We start from the raw sequence: 14,335 nt of genomic DNA, 5'->3' as shown, positions 1-14,335 counted from the left end.
TGAAACTTACGACATTATTAATATTAGATATTAATACATGTAACTCATAAAAGTTTATAAAGTGAAAGTTGAAGATATAAGTGGATACTGAGTGTTCAATTCAAATGTCAAAAATGTTAAACTTATAGAAAGAAAACTAATGTAATAAAAGAATATTGGAAGTATATACCCTCTTTTATCATTTGAAAGAATTATTTATAGACGAAATTTGTTCTAGTGTTTTTTGTCTTGTCATCTTTGTCATATATTAGCACCTTAAAGCCCCTTTTCAACTTAACTCGAGATACTGTAATGTACAATTGTTCGTGTGTGAAAACTGGACTTTATAGATAGAAACTAGTTTTAATAACATTGTAAAAATAATTATTTTAGTTATTTGTTTTTTATTAATTAAATAAAATTATGTAAAAACTAAATGATGAAATCAGCGAGAGTCAATTTGATGAAATCGAGGCATATGATTGGTTAATAAGTCATTAGTTCAACTGTCTTTTAATATATATATTAAAATTAAAATTGTACAATTACTACTAAAATCTTAATATATTTACAATAAATTTAATTTATTTTATATACTTAGTTTTATATATATGATAGAACATATTATTGGATATATATTAGCTATTATTTTATTGGATAAATTTTAGCTATTATTTTATCGAATATACATAAGCTATTATTATTTATTTATTATATTAAAACTATTGGGTAAAAAGTGCAAATTTGTGATGAAAAACAAAAAAAGTGTAAATTAAAGTCAAAATTGAAAAAAAGTCAACATTAAGAAATCGAGAGCTGTGATTGGTCGATAAGTTATTAAAGCAACTGTGTTTTAGTATAATAAAAGATATTTAATTTGCAGGGTCGTCTCATGGTTTATAAAGGTCCTATTCTATACTAAAATAAACCTCATATTTTAACAATCTTTAAAACGTAAGTCATTGTTGTTCATGTTCTTTTTGTTTAGTTAGTGATAAAAAAATATTTCATAATTATAATAAACTAAAAATAAAGTAAGAATAATATTGATAAATAAATATAAAAAATTAATAACAAACACTCTTGCCAGTTTATTAAAAAACAAAAGGAAAAGACTATGTAATTAAAAAAAATCACATTGCTTATGCTAGGTTCGAATGTATATACTTAGTAAATGGAAGAAAAAAGCATCACCAATAGGCTAAATAGAAGAGCTTTCACAACGCCCTCGTTCATCATCCGTTCTCCGATGTAGGATGAGTGCACACCGCTAGGTGTGAGTCGTCCGTCCTTCATTTTCCGTTCATCCGTCCCCACAGGAACGAAGCATTACAAAAAAAAAAAAACGAACAAGTCAGGACGCAGTTGGTGTATTTACTATATATATTTATTTACTTTATTTATTATTAATTTTCAATTTTCAGCCCTTTAATGATATGTAATTTTAAAAACCACATTAGAATAAACATATTTTCTATATTATTTATATTAATTATTATTATGATTTATTTTCTATATTATTAGTATTAGTATTATTATTATTCTGTCAAAGGTGTAAAATTGAATAAATAGTTGGTCTTATATTAGTCCTGGCATTGTGGATATTTTGGGAGATTAGTTCTTGGGATAATGTGTAGCTGGTGTGGTGTTGACATGGACTTCTCTTTAAAAGTTGAGTGAAAGACACTTTGAATGCTCTAACATTTTGTAATTACCTTTTCTGTTTATTTATATATATGGTTGAAGCAACAAAATTTTGGGCCTCTATAAAATATTGGGTCATGCTCGTTTGCACGGGTTGCACATGCCCAAATCTGACCATATTAATTATTGTTATGTTATTTTTCTCGAACAATTATTTTTGATATTTTTATACATTTAAGTGTGAAGATATTATAAAAATATGTGAATATAATCAACTAAACTTTTTTTTGGTGCGGTAAATATTTTGAAATGCAATAAATACATATATGGGACCTTGAGACTGATCAAAAAGGTAAGCAAGGATGCTTTATGAACCAAAATCAAAGATGGAAGATGATTGAAAAATGAATGTGGGAGATCTCTCGTTTTTTGTGTAAGAGAATATTTTGGTAGGGTGGTTTTTATGGTTACTTTGCTCTTGATTTTTATTATATTTTTATATATATATATATATATAGTCTTCGATAATAAAACTAAATAAACATATATGATGAACAATAAAAAGATATATAGGATCGATGGCAATAGTGAGTGGTAGTGTAATAGCTCTCCTTTCCATGCATTAGCACGCCTAGGATTGAGACAACTAAACAATGTATATCTAATATATAAACCTGCTCACTAGCTTTAGATCGAGATTACTAAAAATTTTTTTACGTGTTTTGAAATAGCTAAAATGTCTATCTATATCAGATCTACGTATATATGGTCTCATATTGTAGTTTCTCCACATTTGCAAATTGCTCATATATATAAAATGGGTTAAAATCAAATTTTTATCACAAGTTGGATGACATGCTTGTCGTCATTAATTTATACGAGCTCCAAAAGTATAGGAGCCCAAACGTACGTGGACAGTTCACTTCATCTTCATCTTAATTCTTGTACTAATTTTTTTTTTTTTGAATTCTTGTACTACATAAGTCAATTGTTTCACATGTACACACATATTTCCCACCTTGTTTCGATAATATTAAATGTCATGCGCGCAGTTTGGTCTGTTTCCAAGAGTGATCCGATTTTTGCTGACAATAATCAACTGTTAAAATTAACATGTCTCAAATTTTATTACTTACGGATGAAATTTTCTGAAAAATTTTGATATAGTAAAGAACATTGAATTGATTGTATGCAGAGAATCGCTCATCATTGATTAAATATATATATATATATATAGCTTTTATATATGAGCATAAAGTGGTGGAATAATAGCATTAATCAATCATTCTGTTTAATATACTTCGACGTACACCAACCAACTACTAGCTAGGGTCGAAAATAATCTATGAAATGGTAGAGGAATCAATAATTAACTTGTATTCAGATAATTAAGGTTCAATTGTACGTTGAGGCTAGCTAGCTAGTTGATGAATGAATAGAATTGAACTTGTATAGTGATCTGATTTAATTTAGAAGCTTTTTTTGTTGGCAATGATCTATATTTTGTGAAAGGTACGATATGGCCTTGGTTGAGGCTATTTGCATGTGTTGATGCTTCGGTTGAGTAGCCTAGCTAGAAAAAATGGCGGAAACGAAATTGTCATGGATGAGACAACTTCAATGATTGATTTATGTGATGTAATGGTCAAACACAATGAGACGTATAGGATGGGTCGTGGCATGAAAGCCAAGCGGCATAGTGGGGTAGTGTTTTCAGTGGCGGACCCAGGATTGAGAGGGACGAGTAGCACAAATTTTTTTATAGCTAGCCTTATCGACGTAAAATAACGATACCGGCTAAATTGTTACGATTTTTAACGATTTTTAAAGATTTTTGGATACTTTTAATGATTTTCAAGAATTTTTGGCACTTTGGTAGTTTCGATTTATCATTTAATTGCATAAGTATGTCTTCATAAGTTTTATTATTAGGATAATCTTTCAAAATTTTAGAATTAGTTACATTAACGGGTATCTCATATTTGTTTGACCCGTAGCACCAATAAATAATACATCGTTTTTCAAAAAAAATTACACTACATGAATATAACGGACTCGTAGCCCGGGCTATGCCATCGACTAGCTAGCAGCCCCATTCCCTTCGGCCTTTGTTATAAAAAATCTTAGTGTAGTTGTGTACGTGTTAGAAATTAAAGTAAATATTCTAATACTGTAGCGACAACCGTAAAATATATTGACTGTTCATGTGAAAAACCATTCATATATAAACATATATAATATTAAGTATAACTTGATCGGTTTATATATGAACGAATTTGTTTAGTTATACAATTTACATATGAAAATCTTATTACAATTTAATAATTCTCATTATTCTTATACCATATAAATGATTCTCGTATCAATACATATATGAGCCTTTTTGTATAATGTTCATAATAATTATTAGTATGATGGGGTTGATTTATAAAGACTCAAAGTGGTACTGATCATGTAAGAAAATGGTACAAATATAGTTCCTGATTCCGCTTCAATTCAATTAAAGCTGAGTTGCCTTTGGGACTGGTGAATTCTTCCTAGCTTGCTGCTTGTCAGCACATGCATTCCACTTTCCACTACAAAATCCCACTTTGGCCCTCCTCTAAAATCTTAGCTCACCTCTTCCCACAAGCAAAGCACACACCTCTTTCCCTTCACCATAATCTCCATATACACAACCTAACACTTCACTCGATCTCAATTAAACCCAATTAATATATATATTTTTTAGATCTTGTTATAATATATCTAGCTAATAGTTAAATCTGTATTGATTTATGACCTCTATTCTAGCTTCTTAATTCACTATCCAATCATAACTATATCTTTCACTTGAAAGTTCATATATGTGTGTCGACAAGGATTTCAATTGATCAAGTTATATTTTCTTATACTTGAAAAAAAGTTCATTTTCTTCAAAAAATAAATAAATATGAGAGCCGGTGGTTTCACTATCCAACAAGCTCTAAGTTCCGATGCGGCAACCATCATAAAACAGGCGGTGACGCTTGCACGCCGCCGTGGTCATGCTCAAGTAACCCCTCTTCATGTGGCTAACACCATGCTCTCCTCGGCCACTGGCCTCCTTCGGTCAGCTTGCCTTGGATCCCAATCCAACTCCCACCCTCTTCAATGCAAAGCTCTCGAGCTTTGCTTTAATGTCGCCTTAAACCGTTTACCCACATCATCTTCTAGCCCAATGATGCTAGGCCCAAACCACGCGTCCCAACATCCATCGATTTCAAACGCTCTCGTGGCGGCTTTCAAGAGGGCTCAAGCTCACCAGAGGCGTGGTTCGGTAGAGAACCAGCAACAGCCGTTGCTCGCTGTAAAGATTGAGCTTGAACAGCTGATTTTATCGATTTTAGATGACCCTAGTGTTAGTAGGGTGATGAGAGAAGCCGGGTTTTCTAGTACCCAAGTGAAAAACAATGTTGAGCAAGTTGTTTCTCTAGAATTATCCTCTCATCAAACAACCCCTCCTCCTTCTGTTTCAAGTAGTACAAAACAAAATAATAATGGTGAAAACCGCCTTTATAATAATCAAGTCGTTAAGGTGAGGAACGAGGATGTGATGTGCGTAATAGACAGTCTCCTAAAAAAGAAGTGGTCGCGAAGCCTTGTGGTAGTGGGTGAGTGTGTTGCCACCATTGAAGGTGTAGTAAAAGGTGTGATGGACAAGGTTGATGAAGGAGAAGTCCATGAAACTCTTAAAAATGTCAAGTTCATTAATTTTCCTCTTTTCTCTTTTAGTCAACTTTCTAGAGTTGGCGTAGAACAAAAACTTGGAGAGCTAAGGAACTTAGTAAAAGGGTTTATGCAAGGAGGGGTTGTGCTTTATTTGGGAGATCTTAAGTGGATTACCGAGTATAGGGTTAGTTCATCATGGAGTAATGGGAGAAGGGGATATTATTGTCCAATTGAGCACTTGATTATGGAGTTAGGAAGGCTAGTTTGTAGTAGTACTAATGATCAAGAGATTAGTAGCAAGTTTTGGGTAATGGGGATATCATCTTTTCAAACATACATGAAGTGTAGAAATGGTGACCCTTCCCTCGAAATCATTTGGAAGCTTCATCCCCTTACGATACCGTCTGGGAGCTTAAGCTTGAGTCTTGTTCCACAGAGGTATATATACAACCACCATTATTAGAGCCTTCAAATTTCACATTTTCATTGATTTATGATTTTTATGGATTTCTTCTTTACAAGTAGTTCCCTAGCTAGCTTTAATCATCTTTCACTAAATTGATTCTTCTTTTCTCACATTTGAAATAAAGTATTCATATGAAATTCATCAAATTATATGCAACTTTCTTTTTCTTCTTTCTGTCTCACTTTCTGATCATAGAATTTCTAAAGTAGTGACATTGATCATAATGAATATTACCTGCACAACATAAAATATATAGCCACCTTTTTATTATATATTTTAAACTTGATCATATAATAATTAGCTAGATTCAAGTACTTGGAATTTCAGGGCTCCTAAAAGTTAATCTTATTTCCAATTAAATGATCATTTTGTTACGTACAGTGATATTGGAAACGAATGTGGAAGCAAGAGTAATGGCAACAATGGGGATAGTCGACGGATGCTTGAAAGTGGAGACAACGATAAGCAACTTACATGTTGCATGGATTGCTCAGTGAATTTTGAGAGTGAAGCAAAAACCTCAAGATCATCAAGCCTCCCTTCATGGCTTGCTGATGAGAAAGTAGTAATTAATAATGAAGATAAGGTATCATACTTTCTGTACTATATATATATATATATATGCCTTCTACTTTTACTAAAATATGAGTAATACATAATCTAAGCTAATCTAATTCTTATTTTACGTAATTTCAGGAATGTGTTTCAGTAGGAGAGCTGTGCAAGAAATGGAACTCAATATGTACTTCAGTTCACAGAAACAAATCCAAGTTTCAAAGAAGCTTAAGCTTCAACTCGTCCGTTTCACCACCAGCTTCTTCTTGCTTTTCTTACAATAATCAAGAAAATAATCCTGATTCAAACCGAGCCTCAGATGAGCGTCAACTTTGGGATTTTACAGCACTAGAGAAAAACCATGAACGAAATCATCATCGTCGTCATGATGATGAGGTACAAAGATTTCCATCAAATCCTAACTCCGCTCCCAACTCAGTTTCTTCAAGTGAACATCTCATGGAGGTGGAATATGTGCAAAGATTCAAGGCGTTCAACGGAGAAAATCTGAAAATCCTATGCAATGCATTGGAAGAGAAGGTTACATGCCAGAAGGATATTGTTCTTGATATTGTGAGTACAATACTGAAATGTAGATCAGGAATGCTTAGAAGAAAAGACAAGGCAAACAACGATGAACCGAAAGAAGAGACTTGGTTTTTCTTCCAAGGGATTGATTCACAATCAAAAGAGAAGATTTCTAGGGACTTGGCTAAGGTTGTCTTCGGGTCTTACTCATACTTTACGACAATTTCTCTAAGCAACTTCTCATCATCCCCAAGAGTGGATTCAACTGATGATCAAACGAGGAACAAGAGGTCGAGAGATGAACAAAGTTGTAGCTATCTCGAGAGGTTCACTGAGGCCGTGTCCATGAATCCACATAGGGTTTTCTTGGTCGAGGACGTGGAGCAAGCAGATTATTGTTCTCAAATGGGGATTAAACGGGCGATTGAAAGAGGGAAACTAACACACTCGAATGGTGAAGAAGTTGGGTTTTGTGATGCAATAATCGTGTTAAGCTGCGAAAGCTTTACCTCCAGATCAAGAACATGTTCTCCTCGAGTAGCGAAAGAGAAAGCACCACAAGGAGAAGATAAAGAAGAAGAAGGAAGCCCTGGTTGTTTATCTTTGGATTTGAATATTTCATTTGATGATGAAGACAATAATGAAATGCAATCCAGCATTATGTCCATGGATGATATAGGGTTAGTTGAATCCGTGGACAAATGTATCAATTTCAACATTCAAGATTTGTCACTCTAAAATCTTGAATCTTGAACTTAATTAATATCCTTCAATTCCCAAATGTCTCAACTAGTTCTAAATTAGAGAACCCAATTAGCTAGTCTAATGATATATATATATATATATATGTGTCAATCTTGTCTCTTTCTCTATGTCAATTAAAATCCAATAAAACATATCCAAATAATTCATAAATTTTATAACCTTCAATTCGATCACTTGTTAATGCATGAGCATATTATATGAAATTCGAACGCAATTTTAGTTTTGTATCGACATATACATATAGCTACAGTAAAAAGGAAGGGTTGATATTCTATTACCCTCATAGTTTAGTTTATAGTAAGTATTACGGAATATATGAATCTTTTTTAAAAAACGATGATGATGCGTATATATGGGGTTCATATATCCGGATCGAAGAACAATATGCATTTTCCAAAAAAAGACTTTAAACTTTCATGAAACTTGTGCGTAGAGTGGAACATATATGGCAATCAATATGTCCATAGAACATCAAGAGTAGTAAGGGCTCCATACAATTATTTGCTTATAATTTCCCACAAGAAGTTTTAAAGTATATATGGCTTTATAATATTAAAGTACCTCTAGTTAAAAAGTAGAGCAATTTCAATGAGGCATTCAAATGAGGCCTAATTTAAGACATCAACGCGGACGTGGTCAAGGCATGTCGTTAACGATGTTGATGTCACCGCGGAATCATCAAACCGTCACCATCTCTTGGATCGTCACCCATCAAATCCATATGATTCCTATATGTGTCTCTTGACGGCTTAGAACGTATCCACTCGAAAACAAAGCTGATTCTCGTCGGAAAGTTAACTTACACATGTGTAAGTCTCGCCGGAGATGGTCGTGGTCGCTGGAGGATCATGGTGGTGGTCGGAGATGATCATGGTGGTGGTGATGATGGTCGGAGATAGAAGAAACAATGAAGAAGGGGGAAAACCTTGTACTTTTTTAAATGCTTGTACTATAAATTACCCACCGCTATATATATAGTGATGGTAAGGGGGTGTTCTTGGTGATCTAGTGTTGATTTTTGCACGGAGGGTGAAAAGAAAAGGTGTTGATTGATTTCTTATGAGTTTTTTTGAAAGGTGTGGATAATTTGTTCGAAACAGGCTATTACGTTGTCTTAACCGGGTTTGTGCTAGGGAGCCGGCCCCCTCACCCTCAATACCTAGGAGGAGAAACTCCCAACTAAACCGCCCGAATGCACGATATTTACTTGGATAAAACTTTGCCCCCTCTGCAGGGCTCAAACCTGTTTTACTGAAGGTTTCAACTCAAGACCTCCAGCATGTAAAGTTGATGCTCAACCACTTAGCTATAATGGAAATTACTGATTTTTATGTGTTAATTTCGATTTCTAGTTGGGGATGTTTAATTTCCTGTTACTCCGTATACTAGCCTCTAAAGGGAATTTTTCATTTTTCATAAAATTTATTAGAATAATCAGAAGCTACTGATGTGAATAGTGTGTATTTTTTTGGTTCCATTTTAATTGAATGTTTTAGTTTGAGTTTCAATTTTGTTTTTTTTAGTTGTGACGGTAAATATATTCGTATATATTATATAATAATTGACTAAGCTTGTATCTTTGAAAAGTATATTAAAAACTTAATTTATTTATATATTTTACATCAAGTATTATTTAATAAAAAAAAATAACTACAATCAAAGTTTAAAGATTTTGATATATAACATATATAATTATTTTAGTACATCATTCGCTTTAATTACTCATCTTCAAGTAAGACGAACTTTACCCGCCTGCAAGAAATATTTCTTTAGCACTTAAAAGTATTCATCTAGATAAATCTTTCAACTCCAATATTTTCGCATATATATACTTTTTTGTTTTATTCTTTTCATCATATTAGAAAACGTGCTTTATTTGTATTTGTTTAATTATTCAACTCCATTTTTTGTTTTTGTTTTGTAGTTGTAAAATACAATTTCCAAGTGTCTCTACGTATGTATGTTCTCATCCGAATCTGTTTGTTCTAGCTTAAAAGTGATCTCAATTAGACGTTGATGCATCTGTACATGATGATGTATCCAAAAATATGTTTTACATTGACTCATTGAGGTGGTGACTTACTGACTTTATGTGCATTTTAAGAATAAAAGAAAGTTAGTTTCACATAGTGCTGAAATTAATTGGATTGCATTCACATAAATTGGATTGCACTGTTTTGTGTCGCCGTCCACCCCTGCTACTAGTAAATTCGACTACTTTCCATGATTACATCGTATAAGAAAAACTGTGTCAAGCTAGTAAATTCGATATTAGCAAAAAGAATATGGAAAATGTTAATTACAGCTCTAGGATTGTTGTTGGCGTGTGTTAAAAAAATACCTTTATTTAAAAGTACAACCCTGAATTTTATGATAAAAATACAACTATTTTATTAAAAGGGTAATGATGAGAACCCTAGCCCCGGTACCACAATTGGATACCCATCGACTCACCCGTATGAGTCATATGATGCCGGTACAATATCTTCATCCTAATCCCCACATGATCTGGGCACCCCAAAGGATCGAACCCGCGTTTTTAAACTTCACATGTGGGTCTAGGCTTCATTGGTAACGAGTACCTTAAAGGAATTATTTTTTATACCAAAGGGAGATCAAATCTGAAACCTTAAAGTTATAAAATGATTGTCTTACCACTAAGCTAACTCCTTAACGACGGCTTATAGAATTATCATTTGCAAGACCCAAAGTTCTATATCTGTTTCCAAATGCGGAATACAACCGCTCAGGAAAGCATCATTTGGTTTCCGAAGATAATATCCACGTCAATACGGAATGATATTAATTTTATCATGTTTTAACAACCAAAAACATTGTGGAAGGAAATTCGGTTCCAGAATTCCATCAAATTTTATCATAAAATTTTGTGAACCAAACGTGGCACTTCATCCTTTTAAATTCGGCTGTACAAGCAAGTTTTATCTTCTATCTTCTTTTTTTTTTCGAAAAAAAAAAAACACAAAACATGACCCTGCCTTTGCAACTTTGCGTTCTCATAATTCAAGTACTGCGTTAAATGATAAAAGAAATGCTGACGCAGCGAGGAAAAAGGATAAATAATTGAAACCTGTTGATTCTAAGAATACCCAGAAACAATTCTTCTAATAATCGTTGATTCAAAAGAATACTGATAATTAGGCAATTTCAGACACACTAACACACACTTGTGTATAGGGAGGAAAGAAAATAACTTTTCATATCATCAAAAAACTGATTACTAACAAGACTTACATCATAATTTATAGATGGATAAATGACAATGAAACTGAAATAATTAATAACGTAACTTAAATAAATAGGAAAGCCAAAGAGTCATAGCTAAAGAAAATATTAGGAAAAATAGTTCCACATCAAATGCCTCGTCCATATAGTACCTAATTAAATTAAATACTATTTTCAGTTGAATACCACCAACTCATCTTTTGTAATCTGGGTTATGATTAAAGGTAGTAATTAATCGTATCGTATTATATATTATAAGGTGCGAGTGCATCAAGAAATAAGATTTCTTTCTACCAGTTTACAAATAACTATCAAAAGCAAAATCTTCCCTGTGAAATATCAAGAGAAAGAGCACAACTTTTTATGGTTTGTGATGTGTTTCCCAAAAAGAATAACTTTCGACCTCTGGTTTTAGTAAGACCCAACATTCCAATATTAGGGAAAAAGCAGTAAAAAGTGGGATTTAATTCAATATAAATGCGCTATTTTCTACTAATAAAAATGGAGAAAAGTGGAGTAAAACTTAACTTAAAAAGCAAAAGCAAGAAACATTAGTATTATGAAATTCAAAGATAAGCATCTCCTCTTTAAACCTTAAAGATATCTACTTTAGAATCGCCATAAAAGATGATTATCTTCTTTGCTTTAAACTTTTTATAACCCATTACCATAAGGATGGAATTTGTCTTTTAATCTTTATCCTTTAAACCTAACTAGAGTATCTTCACCCTAGTTGAGTTTCATTATTAAGGTTAATCATGCATCATCTACTTTATAAAGATGTAATGAAGAGTGAAGACCATATTTGATTAACGAGATAGGTACATGTGCAATGCGGTGGTGGCGGCGGCAACGAGTGGTGTTGGTGACGGTGGTGGTAACGATGTGGTTATTAATCTAAAAGTAATAGACGTAAATGGTAGTGTAGTTATTTTATGGTTAAGAGATGTATATTTTGTAAATAAATTTATTAAGAATATTATAGAGATATTAGGTGAAAATATTTAAATTAATTAATAATAAAGATAAATAGTTTGGAAAATTATGGGAGTAACATATTTTAGTAATATATTGGGTAGATATAGTGTGTGAGTTAGGAATGTGTTAAAATTTAAAGGTATTTTGGGTATTTTAAAGGTAGAGAGTTGAATTTGGGAGATAATTTATTTATATAGAGAGTATAGATTATTGATAATTAGTTAGATTATCTATCATGATCTCAACTATCTAGATAAGCTCTACATATTGGACGTACTTAATGTTTTCTTCATAGTTTATTATTGTCCATGCATAATGGGGTTTAATTTGATATTCTGTATAAAATTATTATATCATCTATGAATTTTTCAGAGTATTACTAATGTGTCATTAGCCTTCCCGGTTATCTTTATTTTCTATAGGATGACACAATTGATAGAGATAAATTTATACCCAACATAAAACCCTAAACTTTTTTTAATCACATGTGAGACTTGAAATCACAACCTTACTATTAAAATTACAGAGCACATCACCTCAACCACTTGGTTAAATTTTTATGGTCTTTATTTATAAATATTAGCAAGGAAAAACGTTATATGTACGACAATTGTTATAATTATAGAGTTTTTAGATAAGTTTTTTTAAAATTTTCTATGACTTACAGTCCTTTATATTTATAATATGACGTCATAATTATCAAATTAAGTTGATTAGTCCTTGACGTCATAATTATCAAATTAAGTTGATTATAGACTAATGTATATACATTTATAGACTCAAAACTTCATATTTCAAAATACATCTCGAACGTAGGCATTTGAATGACGAAACTTGAACACTTACTACAAAGTAGCAAAACTCAATGAAACATAAAATATAGCTTTGTTAAAGGAACTAATATGTAATATGAAAATTATATTTGAAAAATCTATAAGAAAATTAGTATTAAATTTTTTTTTTTTTTTTTTTTGGACTAAATGTTCCATCCTTGTTGCATTTCATCAAGCTTAATGCATGATTGTATGAGATTTATTAGATGTTACATTATATATTATATCTTAATATACGTTATATTCTAAAGCATCATATAAATTATATTATTAGTTTTCATACATTGAAACATTAATTAAGTTTTAGTTTTGTGTATTTGCACACTAGGCTTAGGCTACAAATCATATTGATTGATTTTGTCACGCTTTTTAGTGTGTAGAAATATGTTGAATTAAAAGTGTGTAGAAATTTCTCCACGCTAAAAAGTATGTAGAAATAAAAGTTCACACTTTTTAGTGTGAATTTTCATAATTATTTTGTCACACTCCATTTGTTCACGGTAACTAAAAAAGTTACCGTGAACAAATAAGGTGTGACAAAATAACTATGAAAGTTCACACTAAAAAGTGTGAACTTTTATTTATACACACTTTTTAGTGTGGAGAAATTTCCATACACTTTTAATTCAATATATTTCTACATACTAAAAAGCGTGACAAAATTTTTAATTTGTTCACACTCATCTAAAAGTGTAAACAAATGCAATATTGTTCGTAGTGTATAAATAATAATGATCTTTGACATAAATAATTTGTTTCAAAAAATTTCATCTTTTTTTTTTAGTTAATTTGTCGTACTTTGTTTTAATTCGGGTTTTGATTTTACTGGTGCTACATGTATTTTGCCATGGTGTGTTCAGCATAGGGATGATACCGGTACCGTACCGGTTAGTACCGATACCGAATTTGGGCAAATACAAAAACCGAATACCGTACCAAAAATTTTAGTTGGTACAGGTACCGGTATCGGTTTTTCAGGAAATACCGATTGAATACCGAACATTAATACTTCAAGTCCATTTTTAACTTTAATCAAGTAAAAAAACTTTTGTGATCGTATCTTATGTTCAAAATCACAGCATAAACAAATGGACATGGAAAAAACACATATATAACCTATTAGTTGCTAAAAGAAATAGACATATCAGTTTTCGAACATACAGACGAGCTAGAGTAGATGACCACATTCATCTAATGTGGATTTGTTAGTTTAGAAAAGAAACTGATGTAGTATGATTTGTGAATTGTAACAGTAACAAAGGTGATTGTACTAATGATAGTATTATTGCATCCATGTACGTAGTATCTAGTATATAAATACCATACAAAGCCTGCGTCTTCACTTTAGTGGTTTCTTACTCATTCTAATGAAGCCTAAAGAAATCGGTATTTATTTTCGGTTTCCCGTCCGAACCGAATAGTACCGAAACTGAAATTGTCCCAAATCAAGAACCGATACTGATACCAAATCCCCATCGGTATCGATTTTCGGTACCGGTACAGTTTTGGTTTTTCAGTTTTTTTGCTCATCCCTAGTTCAGCAAATTTATTTATATCTAATAGTATATTATAAAAAATAATAATAATAACTTCTTATTTTTAAGAATGTATAAACTTGTGTAATATTTTTACCTAACACCCCTTAAATATCTAT

At 31.9% G+C, this 14,335-nt stretch overlaps 1 protein-coding gene across 1 annotated transcript; it reads left to right on the top strand.

Moving 5' to 3' along the window:
• Nucleotides 1-4,322: 4,322 nt before the first annotated feature.
• LOC122581368 (protein SMAX1-LIKE 3) lies at nucleotides 4,323-7,643 on the top strand. The gene is made up of 3 exons (XM_043753593.1): nucleotides 4,323-5,751; nucleotides 6,161-6,365; nucleotides 6,476-7,643. Exons 1-3 carry the CDS (start codon nucleotides 4,556-4,558, stop codon nucleotides 7,598-7,600), a joined length of 2,526 nt encoding a protein of 841 aa, XP_043609528.1. The 5' UTR covers nucleotides 4,323-4,555; the 3' UTR covers nucleotides 7,601-7,643.
• Nucleotides 7,644-14,335: the final 6,692 nt, after the last annotated feature.

Source organism: Erigeron canadensis, chromosome 1 (genome assembly GCF_010389155.1).
Source record: "Erigeron canadensis isolate Cc75 chromosome 1, C_canadensis_v1, whole genome shotgun sequence".
In the NCBI taxonomy this organism is placed as follows: Eukaryota; Viridiplantae; Streptophyta; class Magnoliopsida; order Asterales; family Asteraceae; genus Erigeron; species Erigeron canadensis.
Note: the sequence above shows the minus strand (reverse complement) of the source record. Positions and strands in the feature narration are given on the sequence as shown.